Source organism: Lycorma delicatula, chromosome 4 (genome assembly GCF_047948215.1).
Source record: "Lycorma delicatula isolate Av1 chromosome 4, ASM4794821v1, whole genome shotgun sequence".
NCBI classification, from domain to species: domain Eukaryota; kingdom Metazoa; phylum Arthropoda; class Insecta; order Hemiptera; family Fulgoridae; genus Lycorma; species Lycorma delicatula.
In genome coordinates, this window is record NC_134458.1 from 162,523,146 (window position 1) to 162,537,932 (window position 14,787).

Below are 14,787 nucleotides of genomic sequence, written 5' to 3' on the forward strand. Positions count from 1 at the left end.
CTCTCTCTCTCTCTCTCTCTCTCTCTCTCTCTCTCTCTCTCTCTCTCTCTCTCTCTCTCTCCTCTCTCTCTCTCTCTCTCTCTCTCTCTCTCTCTCTCTCTCTCTCTCTCTCTCTCTCTCTCTCTCTCTTCTCTCTCTCTCTCTCTCTCTCTCTCTCTCTCTCTCCCTCTCTCTCTCTCTCTCTCTCTCTCTCTCTCTCTCTCTCTCTCTCTCTCTCTCTCTCTCTCTCTCTCTCTCTCTCTCTCTCTCTCTCTCTCTCTCTCTCTCTCTCTCTCTCTCTCTCTCTCAATCGAACTTTCCATTAAGACACTTTTTTCAAGAAAGTGATTTTTTTTATTATATCTGTTTAAATAAAGACTGTAACAAAATATGGAAATTTACGATAATTCCAAAACGTAGTTTATTTACTACGTACTGTAGTAACAAACGATCATTATTTATCCTAAGAAATTAGTCACGTTCTGTACATAAGTCACGTTCTGTACAACTTAATTGTAAACATTGTGTATATTAATCGCCATCCTTTCGATTTGTTTTCTTAGACATTGTGAGGTTCATTCAGTTGCGGGCGTTCAGTTTACGTCTTAATCGAAACATGATCTTTTTTCGTTGTAGTAATTTAGAGTATTGTAATTAGTTTATGTGCAGTTAATTTAAATCGCATTGTATACCGAGACAAATGAATATTGGCGACAAAAGGAAACGCGTCGTAGTTTCGTTGGAGAAAAAACTGCAAGCTTTGGAACATTTAGAAAAGGGGGAGTCTGTTAAAAAACATTCTCTTAATTTCGTGGTCGGGGAAACTATAATAGACTGGAAGAAAAATAAAATAAACATAAAAGCTTTTTGTTCCATTGTATCAAGTGAAACACTTGCTTTATCAGTCGCTGTACGCTGAAGAAAGCGAACTAGAATTTTACTGCTAGCGAGGAATGGTTTAAAAAATGGAAAAAAACTAAAAGCTGTTAAATAAAAGAAACATCAGCTGATCAGCTACTACTAACTTTTCAAATCGGATAATAAATATTATAACTGATAACATGGTGGCCGATCAGATTTATAATGTAGATGAAGCAGGATTATATTATAGAATGCTTCCGCGTAAGACTTTGCTCGAAAAGCAGGGATCACATAAATTACCACTGTTCGTTGTAGGAAAAATCTGTAAGGCTTTTAAAAATGTAAATAATCATCGCTATCCGTTTATTATCGTGCATAGAAATCTACTTGGTTGGATTCCTTTTTATCTCAAGACTGATTTGATAATGAAAATAATAAGGTAACATTATTCTATTAGACAATGCGCCTAGTCGTTCATCATGTGATCTTACTGAACGCGATTTAATTAAGCCACATACTGTCAGCAAATGTTACAAATTTAATACAACCGATGGATCAAGGTGTTAAAGCCTCAACAAAAAAAATCTATACAAAATAAGGTTTACTTACTTCAATTTAGGAACTATCTGACGACAGTAATTTTTATATAGTAATAAGCTTTAAAACAAATTAACATCAAAGATGTTATTTACATTGTACCAGGCGTATGGAATGAAATATCTGAAAAAACAATGTAAAGATCTTGGCGAAAAATTTGGCCTTCAATAGTCACAGATGTTACGCCCAGCACTGGGAAGACGAACTGTTGCCATTAGTGCGATATATACAGGGTGCGAAACTTCTAACAAAGACGTAATCGAGTGGTTAAATGAAGATGAAAATGTGGAAAAATAATAAAGATGAATAATGAACAAAAAGAAAGTCAGAATGAATCCGACGAAGCTCTAAGAACAAAACTTTCTCACGCGGGGAAGGTAAAGATGTGCTAGAAATGCCCTGTTATATGTTGAACAGCATCCGATGTTCTGAATAAGAAAAGATGGCAGGATTATGCAGCTGATAAATAGTAACATGAAACAAAAGAAAATGGCAGACTTCTTTTCACTGCTAACAGGGTTTTGAATATAACAATAATTTTGTACAATACGTATACAGTACTGTATTTAGTTTACTACTATACAATATAAAATGTGTTTGTGTTGTATAAATACAGTATGTATGTAATGTATTGTACATAATTTACACGCCACAAAATTTCCTTTCAGTTAACCTATCGATATAGGAAAAGCGAAATTAAGTTTCGTTCATATTTACAATACTACTACAAGTAATTTTATTAGATTTACACATAGGTAACTAGCATAATCTTAAAATTATAATTTTAAGATTTATCTTAGAATGTGTGCTTAATCTCGTGACCCACATTGGGTTATATCACAAATACAGTACATAAAATTAATTCTTTGTTCTACAGAGTTGTAAATGAGTAACAAACTATTAACAAACTTTTCGGTTATCTGACTTAAGAAAGAGGCCAAAGTACACGGTGTATAAATTCTTCTAAATTAAATCTATGGTCCTGGTCAGTATCTTTGCTAATTGTGCCACAAACGTTTTTCTTCTAATCTTCTTAAGACTTCAATTCGAATTTTATTTTCCGTCTAATTTCTAATATCCTTCCGTAACATTGCATTTCAATGGTGTCTATTTTTTGTTTTTGTCGTTCGTCTCGCTACCATAAAGCGCTACGTTCTACAAAAATACATATTTTCAAAATTTTCTTTCCGGTAAATAGCAACGTCAGTTTTAAAATTAATATTTTTATTCTTCCAGGATTGTAACTGCGCTCACAAATTTTTAGATTCCAATATCGCTCCTTCTATGTACAAACTAATAAAGCTCGGGGACAGATTACATCATTCTAGTTATTTTCTGAATCTGAGATAGTACGCCTTGTACGCCTATTAAATTACATTACATTACGCCAATTAATAACTTCTGATATTTATTAATCAATTTTTTTATTGTTATTATTGAATTATTTATTGTATTTTTTTACAATCCGAGGTTAGTTAATTAATAAATCAATTTAAAGTAAAAAAAAAAAAAATAGTTAAAAAAAACGATATGAACCAATGAACTCCGGAACCAATGAAAGTAAGTACCACTTATGAAATATCGTTGAAAAGCTCTCAATTGGGACTTATTACTGCAGCTAATAAAGTCCAAAAACCAATTTTTTTTAATTTTGGGCTTTTTTGGACACTTTTCGTCCAGTCGATTGCAATCAAGAGCACAACTAGATATTACAATAGTCCTTTACTTTATTGTGAAAATCACAATACTTCCTTTACTTCGTACAAATAAGTAAAAAAGAAATCCAAAGAAACGATCTTTATTACCATATTTATTACCATTTTATTTATTACCATATTCCAACTAATTATACACACACATATAAATATTAATTTTGATATTATGATTGTGTATAGTGTGATAATGTATAGCTAAGCATCACACTATACAGCATCATAATATCAAAATTATATTCAAAGCAATAATGACGTTGAATGAACAAATAAATAAAAATTTAATCCTATAATTATTATCGTGAATACCTAATTTTTTTCAAATCCATTTTAATGTTCTGGAAAACCCAACAAATAATTTTAAAACAAGGAAAAATTCATCGAAATCAGTCTTATTTGGTTAAAAAAAATAGCTTGAACATACATGCAAAATCGTGTACGGGTCATTATTTTTAACTTAATTATTTTAAAGACAGTGAATTGTTCTTAATTTTCTTCTAACAGGAGAAAATAGCGATCTTAAAATAACAATAAAACTGATCAAAATTAATTTCCAGAAGCGGTCAAATACCAACAACCATATTTTAAGATTGCTTACATCTGAGCTCCTCAAAATATTAAAATCTGGAGATTGAATTTTTGGGCGACAGTTGTACTAAACCCCATAACTCGGAGGGTGATTTCTTTGTGTTACAGTAATAAAATATATATTTGTCAATAATTACGTAATCTAAAAAAAATTTTTTAATAGGTAATAATTTTTATTGATTTTAAATTTTAATTAATTTAAAATCAATAAATATAACAGCGTAAATCTTTCACTTGTTTAGTTTTATGTAAATCTTATGTTTTAGTTTAGCATATCTGCTACTGTAACTGATTATAAATCGTGAGTACATGAAAGAGAGAACTGCCGTTTCACGCTCAGCTTTTTAATTCATAAAATAACAAATCTACAGTCGTACGCGTCTTCATCGGCAATTCTACGATACCAAATTTATCGCGAGACGCCCGTCAATCAGAATTCGCTTTTAAAATCGTTCAATCGTATAGATGGTCAGAGATTAAATAAACAAAATGTTACGATATCAAATTTTAACTTTTTTTTATATCCATCTAAATTCCAAAAATGTTTTTAAAATCATGCTTCATTTTCTACTATCGCGTCAATAAAAAGAAACTGAAAACAGCTCGCAAGTTTAAACTTTTGTTTAAGACACAGTAACGTGGCAAAATCATCTAAATTACACAACTCTTTAGTATACTAGTAACGAAGAAATAAAAAACCGTCAAAGGGTTGAATAACTTTTCCGGTTTTGCCAGACAGATTATTTCACATGCGCTAGTGTTTTTAATAATTCAATTCAGTAAAAAGATCAAATCAGTAAAAAAATTTGGGACCGATTTGACCCCCTTCATTAAATGACATCGAAAATTAACCAGCGGAATTTTAGACTTTAAAATTGAGGTTGAGTACGGGTCGCACTCAACCAACTTGATTTTTGGGGTTAAAAGTTTATTTGAATAATTATTTACTAAAATAACTCTTAGGTGCACTATTATTCAGAAAGGCTAAAAAAAACTTTTCTAAAAAAATACGGGTAATGTGATTCCCCTTTACCCGATGGGGTAAAAAACCAGGTCGTAGCTGGGTATGGTATGCAGCCAAATATTAGTTAATTCAAACTTTTTTTTGGTCAACAGGTTGAATACGAGTTAAAAACTAATTAAAAATAATGTTGAATCTCTCCCACCATTATTACATCCGATTACTGACACAAAACTTTTGAATTTTAAATAAGTAATTTCATCGTACTAAGACTCAAAAGTAAATTTAAAATGGCGAATAATACCACTTCCCTATTTTTAATTTTGTCTAAAATTTAATCCAATCAATTTTCGAAGAATTTATGTCGAGCCAGATTAAACATAGTTAATATACAGGCCGAAACAACTTCCGTACGTAAATATGTTTGCTTATTTTTTGGACTTAAGGGGAGTTGGAACGTAGACGTTTGCAAAAAAAAAACTGATACCCAAACCGATATACCCAATACCTGTCGCTAAACTTTGTCTTAATAACTACGCTGCTCCAGCAGCGATAATTATAGCCGAGAAAGTAAAATAAAAAAAATTTTTGTATGTAATAATTTAATTTGAAAAAAGAATCAAGTGAATCTTTTCATTAGATGTAACAAAGGATTTAATTTTTTATTATAAGAGTGTTTTGATTTGACAGTTTTTATTTCTTTATTACGAAGCGATACTTTAATATGAATCGGAAACACGTAATAGTTTTACGACAAAATACGGATTATTAACGAATTTTCTGTAACAGTCACGCATCAGCTTGTTAGAAAATAAGATTGAAATCAGGTGAAACCTTACTCGGTTTTACTTTAATTCTTCTATTATTACAATAATATTTCCGTTTCGTTATTTATTTTAAAATAATGTTCTCTTCGAAATCGTTCCTAAAAATTTCATTTTCGATCAGAAAACGTTTATCTCGTTTACAAAAAGAGAACGTTACAAGTTAGGCGTTGTAAAATGGATTACTTACAAATAAAATAGGTTAAAAATAAAATAGGTTCGTAAGTTTGAATTTAAAGGATAACAGGTTTCAATATCAGTGGCGGCTCGTAGCTAAAATTAGTGGAGATGCTGCTCCAGAAAAAATTTTATTTTGCAAGGCGTGGTTAAATTTTTCTGTAAAACAAAATAACCGAAAAAAATGAATCAAATAGAATAGCTAGAAGCAGGAAAATCTAATTCTACACTTTATCACATTCAAGAATATGGGTACACGTTTTTATGCACATTGTACTTAAAAACCGTATTCGCATTAACCGAATAAATAAAAATTGACGTTTTTATTAACGTCAATATAGATATTTTTTAGTATTATTGGATAGCTTAATAAAATGCCCGCTTAAAAACACTAGTCCATTGGTGCTTAATTTAAATTTCTATGTAGACAGAAACAATTACATAGTTTTTACTAATTAACTTCCCTTTCGCCCTTCCAGCGTGTTTTGGATTGATTTGGCAATCAATGAACCCCTTGCTTTCCAAGGGCTCAATCTTCTGATCACTACATCGCGGAGTAAAAAAAAACTACCTTCCACCAGTTCGCCAAGGTCGGCACTGCGGTAGCGACAGTTCTCGCTCTCTCTCCCTCGCAGCCACGCATGCAGATTCATGTGTGCGCATGCGCACAACAGCCAAACACCACGCCGTTGGAACTGTGAAGCGTACAGTTCCATACAAATTGTCTTTGGCCAGTGACATTAAGCTTAAGGATTATATATTGTACAAGTATAAAGAAAGAATTAAAGAAAAAGGGACTGAGAGTCCCTTTATCTTAGTTATTGATAACATTTATAACTTATTCTAAGTTATTGATAGTATCAGTGTTATCAATACAAATTCCAAATTGTGTTGTCGACAGCTACGTATATTACATCGCTACGGGAGAGAGTAGTATTCACTCTGTAATATCGTTCTAGCTACATTGTAATAAAGCTACCGATCTACCTGTTTGCTGTTGTTCTTGAAGCGCCTGACATTCACTAGGCAGATACAAAATACTGCTTCATATAAATGGAAATCTAAATCAAATGTTTACTCATGTATTACCTTATTTTTATTTTTGAGATTATGCTGCCTCATTATATAAATAGCAAAACAAATTATGATTAACTGGCTGGACTTGAACAGTGTAAATACAGTAATGAATATTTATTCGGATTATAATACCGTTTTATAGATCACGTCGGGAACGAAACATCCAATAATTACCTGGAAGGATTAGAGAAAACCGCTGAAAAACCTACATCGGAGTAACGATAGGGGAGATAAAAAATAAAATAGTAATTGTAATAATAATAGTCTTGTACGTATTAGAGTACAAGATAAGGAAATAAACATTTGTTTAAAATTTTATCAGATTTTCTCATCATATTGTTTATTATTGCATATAAGCGAGTCGATCTCATTCACAAGTTAATTAAATATCCATTTTGACTAGTTTCGGTGTGACGTATGTACGTATGTATCTCTCGCATAACTCAAAACGATTAGCCGTAGAATTTTGAAATTTTGAATTTAGGACTGTGTAACATCTAGTAGTGGCACACCTCCCTTTTGACTGCAATCGACCGGACCAATGTCAAACCAAATTTATTAGATTTTGAACTATTTTTTTTAACTATAATAAGTCCTCATGAAGAGCCTTTTAACGAATATCGTAAAAGGTACTATTTTCAATTAATGAAATATTGGAAATATTTCAATATTTTAATATATTTAATATATTTCAAAATATTGTAATATTTTTACAAGGGAAAGGCACATCGGTTCACATCCGACTTCATATACATATATTTCTTTTAAATTTAAATATATTTATTTATTAATAATTATTAACTCCGGATTGAATATTATATATTTTAAAACGTTTTTTACAATAAGAAAAAAAAAAACAGTATTTTTACAGAGGTTAATAATTAATTATATTAATAAATCAATATATTTAAACTTTAAAATATGTATATGAAGTCTGATTCGAACCGATGTGTGCATGTTTACGGATGCGACACTCACTTACACCACGTAACTACTTGAACGACGTGAAACAAAATTAATATATAAACTAATACGGACTAATATATAAAATGCTGATACGGACACCACAAAAAAATGCGATGCAATGTGGTGTCCACCACAATGCAAATACGCGTAACTGTTCACTTTATTAAAGAATGGGAGGATCGCATCTTACTTTCAAAAAGTGCAGCAAAAAATGTGCATATATAATTTAATAGGCGTACAAGGAAGTCATGTGGTGCCCACATCAGATTTTTTTAAAAACGTTTTCATTTTCGGCCCCGTCGGACTAGGCGGGGCCGTAAATCAGGCCAAACTGAGATTTATACCCAAATTTGAACATCTTTGGTCTCCACCGCTAAAACCGGTTGAATTTAAAGCTCGATTTTCCTACCATTGCATACAAAAAGTGAAAAACTAAAAATTCCGAAATTACCCTCACCTTTTTTTTAATTTATTCATTATTTAATCCCAGCAATGATTACTTCTCAAAATATAGAAGAACTTATGTTGTGCCATTCCAGAAATATTTATAAAAATACAGACCAACAAGTACTAAAACTGAACCGAATCACTCAAGATAGATTTCAACTTGAAATAGATTAACTTGTATCGAAGCATCTATACATTTTAATCGAACGCTCAGTTCGATTTGTCATCTACCATAGATAATATAATCCATACTTGGTGCCACGAAGGATCAAAAAAAATCTGATGCAAACCGAAATTGTAAGGTAGATGTGGCAACACCTCCCAAACCGAATTTAATAGTAACTTCCTCTGTCTTTCGAGCGGTATGAAATTGGGAGTTATTGTATAAAAGAATACGACTTTTGAGAGAGAACTAAGACATTTTCTCTTTATTGCAGGTTCCACATTATTTCCTAGCGTGTACAATAGTACTCGCTGTTGATTATACGTTGTTCTTTCAAGTAGTCGCAATAAACTGGGTCTTTATATATATATATATATATATATATAATTAAATGAACACGACTGAAAGTTTGACAAAAGATTAGAAACTGAACATTACAGAACGGAACTTTAAAAGTCAAAATGTAAATAAATTCAAACGTCAAATCGGATTTGAAAGAGGATTTCAATAGCTTTAAACCTTCTACGGACAACGTGGACCATTTTCCAAAACCCCACGCGTAAATAGGTCCAGTATAATTCTCAATACAAGTTTATACAATTTTTAGAAATTGTATAATTTCGACCCCAGCACCACCTAGCTGGTCTAAAGTAATTCAGAAACCTTCGCGGGCGTGCGCACAAATCCTCACCAAAATTTCATCGTAATCGAATGAATGGTATACGAACGCATACGGGACAAACAAGCAAACATTCGTATAGATAGATACCGGAATCGAACCTGCCGATACTCGCGCTACAAATTTCAGAAATTTCCCTAATTTTTACGCATCTGTCCTAATCAGATCATTAATGCGATTTTGTCAAAGCTTCAGTCAAAACTTCCACCGGTCTTCCGCTACGATGAAAATCAGCGACACTCATTCTGCCCGATTAATTTTGCACGGTTTATAAACTTTTGTTATGTTTTAACATCCGCGAGTGAATTTCAGCCAATTTTACACCTTATGAAAATAAAAATCTTACCATACAACGCTGTCCTTCCATGGTACACGTTTCAAGCGGAACTAACATTTTTAAATAAACAAGAGGCTATAATAATTGAAATTCTTTTCAAACGGCTGATATTTTCCACAAGGTACAACTTGAGCATCAGACAGTTTCACTTTATTCTAATGAATAGTTGTTATTCCGCTGCTGCCATTTGCCTATTTATTTATTGAATTACCCTCGTAAAAGCAGAACCCTCTTCGAGCATTCCCTGCCTGATCCGATTAGAAAATCCGAGGACCGATCGAGTTTACGAATTAACATCGCTTTCTATCTTTATTCAGCCCCATATTTCAAACTTAGCCCCGCATTCTTGTGAGCTTAATACAGGCTCGCTTAAATCTGTCGAGTAAAAACAATTATCCAAAAAACGTACACGCATTTATAATATGTTAAATTTTACGACTACGAAATAGTAGGTAGGGCTTAGATGAGGAATAAATAATTTCATATCAGGCCAACTGTTTTTTAATCTCTTGATTACAAGGACTGACCATGTAGCGAGCACATCGCTCTAATACAAGAAAAGAATATATATTCGGTATCTCGTACATCAGATGAATCGATGCTGTATTGAAAAAAATATAAAATTAAAAAGTTTGCTGTTGTAAAATATTGCGCGACAAACACATACCCCTACTTAGTAGAAAGATAAAATATTATGAAATCTAAAATCACGAATCAAACCTGAAAACATATTATGTAGAGTTACTTTGACTAATTAACCTTAAAATCAACATTAATTATACTAGACGATCTGAAGCCACACTCTTGTATAGAATTTAAATTATATGACAAAAAAAAAACAGAAATGAAAAAACTCATATTTTAGAAATTTCTTAGAAATTGGCTCATATTTTGTAACAATTAATTGCAGAATCGTGCTTTAGGATATCTATAAATGTACTTTTTTTTATAGTTTTTTTATAGTAATTTTTTTGTTTTTAGGACCTGTGATGAAAAAGCAAGCTGTGAAGATATCGATGATTATGGAGAAATCGATTGGAGAGAAAGAAATTGTATGTGCGATCCGATGTGTGCAAGATACGGTGACTGCTGTTTAGATTCAAAGTATTTCGACGTAGCAGAACAAAGAAGAGCGCTAGCGTCGTTTAGTTGTATCGAGTTGAGACAATTCGGCGGTATTTATATGAGAACGACATGTCCTCCAGGATGGGAAGATAGAAGAATAAGAGATTTATGTGAAGCCGGATCGTACGGTAACAATCACGATCCTCTTTTAAATCTACCCGCTACTAGCACGCTATCGGAAGTGACATATCGCAATGCGTTCTGCGCTTATTGTCATCAGGAAACTTTGATCGATCCTTGGAGTCCTAGATTAGAATGTCCTACTTTTGTTCATTTTCATAACATAACGAGAGATAAAGTTACACAATATTTAACGTACAATGAAACTAAAAGTACATGGGGATTATCAATAAATAATAAATTTTATCCTTGTACGGTAGATCCCGTAATACCGGAAACTTCATCGAAAATAGTGCGACGCTGTCAGGTAAATACAGTTAAAACGTGTGCGGTGAACTGGACGAATGTCGACGTCCGAAACCGTTGTGAAGCGTATACATCCCTCGTATACCAAGGCAAAGAAGGTTACCGGAATCCGCACTGTGCCGTTTGCAATAATGTTCCGTTGCAATATCTTCAGTGCACAAAGACGTTGATGAGAGAATTTTTTAATAAGGAATTTAGGGCGGCCGCTTTCGCCGTATTATTTGATTTAACAGGAGGCAGAATCGTAGGTAAAATAAGGCCGTGTAACAAACAACAGATTTACGATCCGTTTTTCAAAACATGTCGCGATATTCTACACGATATATCTCATGAAAGCGACAGATATTACATTGTCGTACCGGAAAGGCACGAAAACATTACAGATCGTAACGCTAAAAAAAATAGTGATCTGTTACAAAACGATTCGATAAATAGTATCGAATTTCTTCAAGTAGACGCCGAATCGGAATGCTTGAAAATAGTATTAAATAAAGAAGATTACGTAAAAGAAAACGGTACGATTTTCGTACCGATGTACGGACGAAGATATTGGAACGGTGAATACAGATTACGTCACGACGGGTCCGTTGAAGTTTGTGTCGATGACGATTTCGGAACGAAATTAGTCGATAAATTCGGTCCGTACATGGGTTATATAACCTTCGCCGGACTCGGAATATCGATTATATTTCTTCTTCTTCATCTTACCGCATTCGCACTGCTACCGGAGCTTCGAAATCTTTCCGGAAAAAACCTCGCTTGTCTTTGTTTATCGTTGCTCGTAGCTTATTCGACTTTTATGGCCGGTCAAGTATTAGAAGGTACTCCGTGTTATATTAACGCCGTCGTAATGTACTATTGTTTCTTAGCGTCGTTTTCTTGGATGCTGACCATGGCTTTTGATATTTGGAGAACGTTACGTTTAGCTACGGCAGAACTGCGCGTATCTTCTGGAAAACAATGGAGAAAATTTACTTTATACTCGCTATGGAGTTGGGTAGCGCCGGGAATAATCCTCGGTTCCGCTATTTTCATCGATACTTCTCCGAGAAACGCGGTACCCGCAGATATTAAACCGGATTTCGGTTTGCATTCTTGTTGGTTCGGACAAAGAAAGGCGCTGCTGATATTCTTCGCCTGTCCAATCGCATTTACCATGGTATTAAACACAATTTTCTTCGGAAGTTCAGCGCATATGATATACTCTTCGACATCGACGACAAGATTTACAGCCAGTGCAGGAACTCAACGAGATTTTCGTCTTTATATACGTTTGGCGCTCGTTATGGGTATAACGTGGACGATCGGTTTAGTAGCAGGTACATTTGACATCGAAGGACTATGGTACGCTTTTATCGCCTTAAACACCCTGCAGGGTCTTTTCATTTTCCTCGCATTTACTTGCACGGATAAAGTTATTCGCGGCCTAGCAGGTCGTCGATCGGATGGAAGACCTCTACGTCCACCGTCGTTCTCTTGGTCCGGGGCTTCGACGGATAGTACTCGTAAATCACACATCGGTTCGGAACATGGACATTCTGATGCTCTTTATTAATAATATATATTAGCAGCAATGTCGTCGAGTTTATTTAAAAAGTAATAATTCTTCACTCGTTAATCGAATCCTTTATTGAAATTGAACGTGTTAAAATTTGAATGAAGATGTTTAATATGCAAATTTTTAAAATCTATATTCAATTTAAAAGTTCTCAAGTAAACATAAATCCCCGACTGAAATATATATACAGTACACAATTAATGTATTCATTCATATACTGCTGATATGAGGGGGGAGGCCGCTGATAGTTATTACAAACACAGATAGAGCACATAGTGAAGCAAGCAAAGTAATTTTTTTTAATAAACAGCTTCTAATGGAAGGTGCTGGGCAAATAAGAAGCTTGTTCCTTATCGAATATGTATTAAAATTTATTAATACAAAAGGCATTGCTGCTGATTAATTCATTATTAACATTACCATGTACCTGACTGAAATTATGGAAGTGTGAGTGTTTGTGCAGAATCACATTTTTTTTAGTTACATTAAGTCAAGAAACTTAAAATCTCTAATTATATAAAGAAAATAATTATAAAGACATTGTCTTGTGTAATTATTAATGATTATTATAAATGTAAGATGTATTTGTAAATAAATTTTTTAACCTTTTAGGCTTATTTTTTAACTCTGATGAACTGAACCGAATAAATTATTTTTAACCAATTTTAATTTTTTGTTTCATTTTTATTATTTATACTAATGAAAGTTGAGATTAACAGTATTTCCAGGGAATGATGGTGAGTAAGTTTTTGTATTCAAATCTAGTTTTCAGAAGATCAACACAAGCAGAGAATTCATGCTTTTTAAAAATACTCGCTTGGAAGGTAGCATGATATAACAGTAAAATAGTAAAATCTTCGGAAAAAGAAGATAACATTAAATGTAACTGGACACAAAACAGGTACAAACCATACTGTGTACCTGCATAAAAGGTGTAATCAGTGTTTAGGTTTAATTATTTGTTAATGTTGGAAAAATTAGGCGAGTTGATAAAATTTGAAATGTCTTAAGAATCCCTCAATCTTCTCAAGAAGAAAATTTGAGGTTGGTTGACCATGTATTAAAATATTTACGTTTGCTTTATCTGTGATGGAGTAATATGGAGAAGGTAAAAAAAACTGTGCAGAATGGCTGGGATATATAAAGTGGGTAAGGGAGGCTGTATGATGTACTAAATGAGTGGAGGTAAAATATCACATAACAGAAAGAAACAGAAAATAGCATCAAACTAGTTGACAAGCTAAACATAAACAACCACATGATAATCTTACAAACTATAATTTCTTACACAAGGTAATTAATTCTAAATGAGTAAATCTAATTTAGGTTGCAAGCTCTCTTTGAATATAACAAGACAGACTTCTTCAGGGAGTGAAAAAGTTTCCTGTTGTCTTCTTCACTTAGCCAAAAATAATACTGCATGCTGACCCAAACCTGCTAAAAAGAGCAGGTTACATTCAATTCTACAAGTATTTGGTTCACCAAAGAGTGGCTGTACAATGAACATCATTGGATAGGAATGTACTAGTATTACTACTAGCTCCCCCCATTGGATTCCTAGCAGGAGAACTACATCCATACCTTATAGAACTTTTCAACTAAGTTATATCTATCTAGCTGGTTAGACTATTCCAAAATTGTAAACATTTAACATTAAGATAAATTCTATTATTCATATAACTCGATACACAAAACTACAAAGCAATGCTGGAAAAGGGATAGTTTGCTCGGAATTCTCATTAAATTATACCAAGCCAGACATTTTCTTACTGAATTAATTCCATGCAATATAAGTATAATAATATATCATGTAAAATAGGATAATGTAAGTTGCAGATCTTAGTTATCTTAGTTAAAAGTTATTAAATTTACCAATGCTATGAGATTCTTTCTGGTCAGTCATTATGGGATTGATTTTTATTTTTGTTTGCTCAGATTCTTGCTAGATGATATATTTATCCATTCGAACTGCATAAAAACACAGCAAGCTTGATTAAAGTTTTTTTATAGAAAAACTGTTATTAAAATAAAATTGTTTTATAAAATTGAAAAAAATTAATGCGCGTCGAAAACATAAAAGAAAATTAAATGAAATGTTAAGGCTACATAACGATAATTATTTCAAACTAATAAATAAAGCTGAAAGATGTCAATTTTTTTAACTATTTTTCACAAAAAAAAAAGCTTAGTAATAGAAGAATGAAGATATTGAGTGATTAAAACTCATTAACAAATGAGCTCAGCTTTTTATTAATAAATAATAACCTTAAATACAACCATTAAAGCCTGATATTTAGATAAAATTACAAA

The 14,787-nt window shown here is 32.7% G+C and overlaps 1 protein-coding gene across 2 annotated transcripts in view; it reads left to right on the forward strand.

Moving 5' to 3' along the window:
* LOC142324040 (uncharacterized) overlaps positions 1–13,146 on the forward strand; it is a 359,533-nt gene extending 346,387 nt beyond the window's left edge. For both annotated transcript variants that reach the window (XM_075364631.1, XM_075364632.1), the window contains one exon: positions 10,350–13,146. In XM_075364631.1, the coding sequence (XP_075220746.1) occupies positions 10,350–12,474 (2,125 nt within the window). In that variant the 3' untranslated portion in view covers positions 12,475–13,146. The remainder of the gene's footprint in view (positions 1–10,349) is intronic.
* The last annotated feature ends 1,641 nt before the right edge of the window (positions 13,147–14,787 follow it).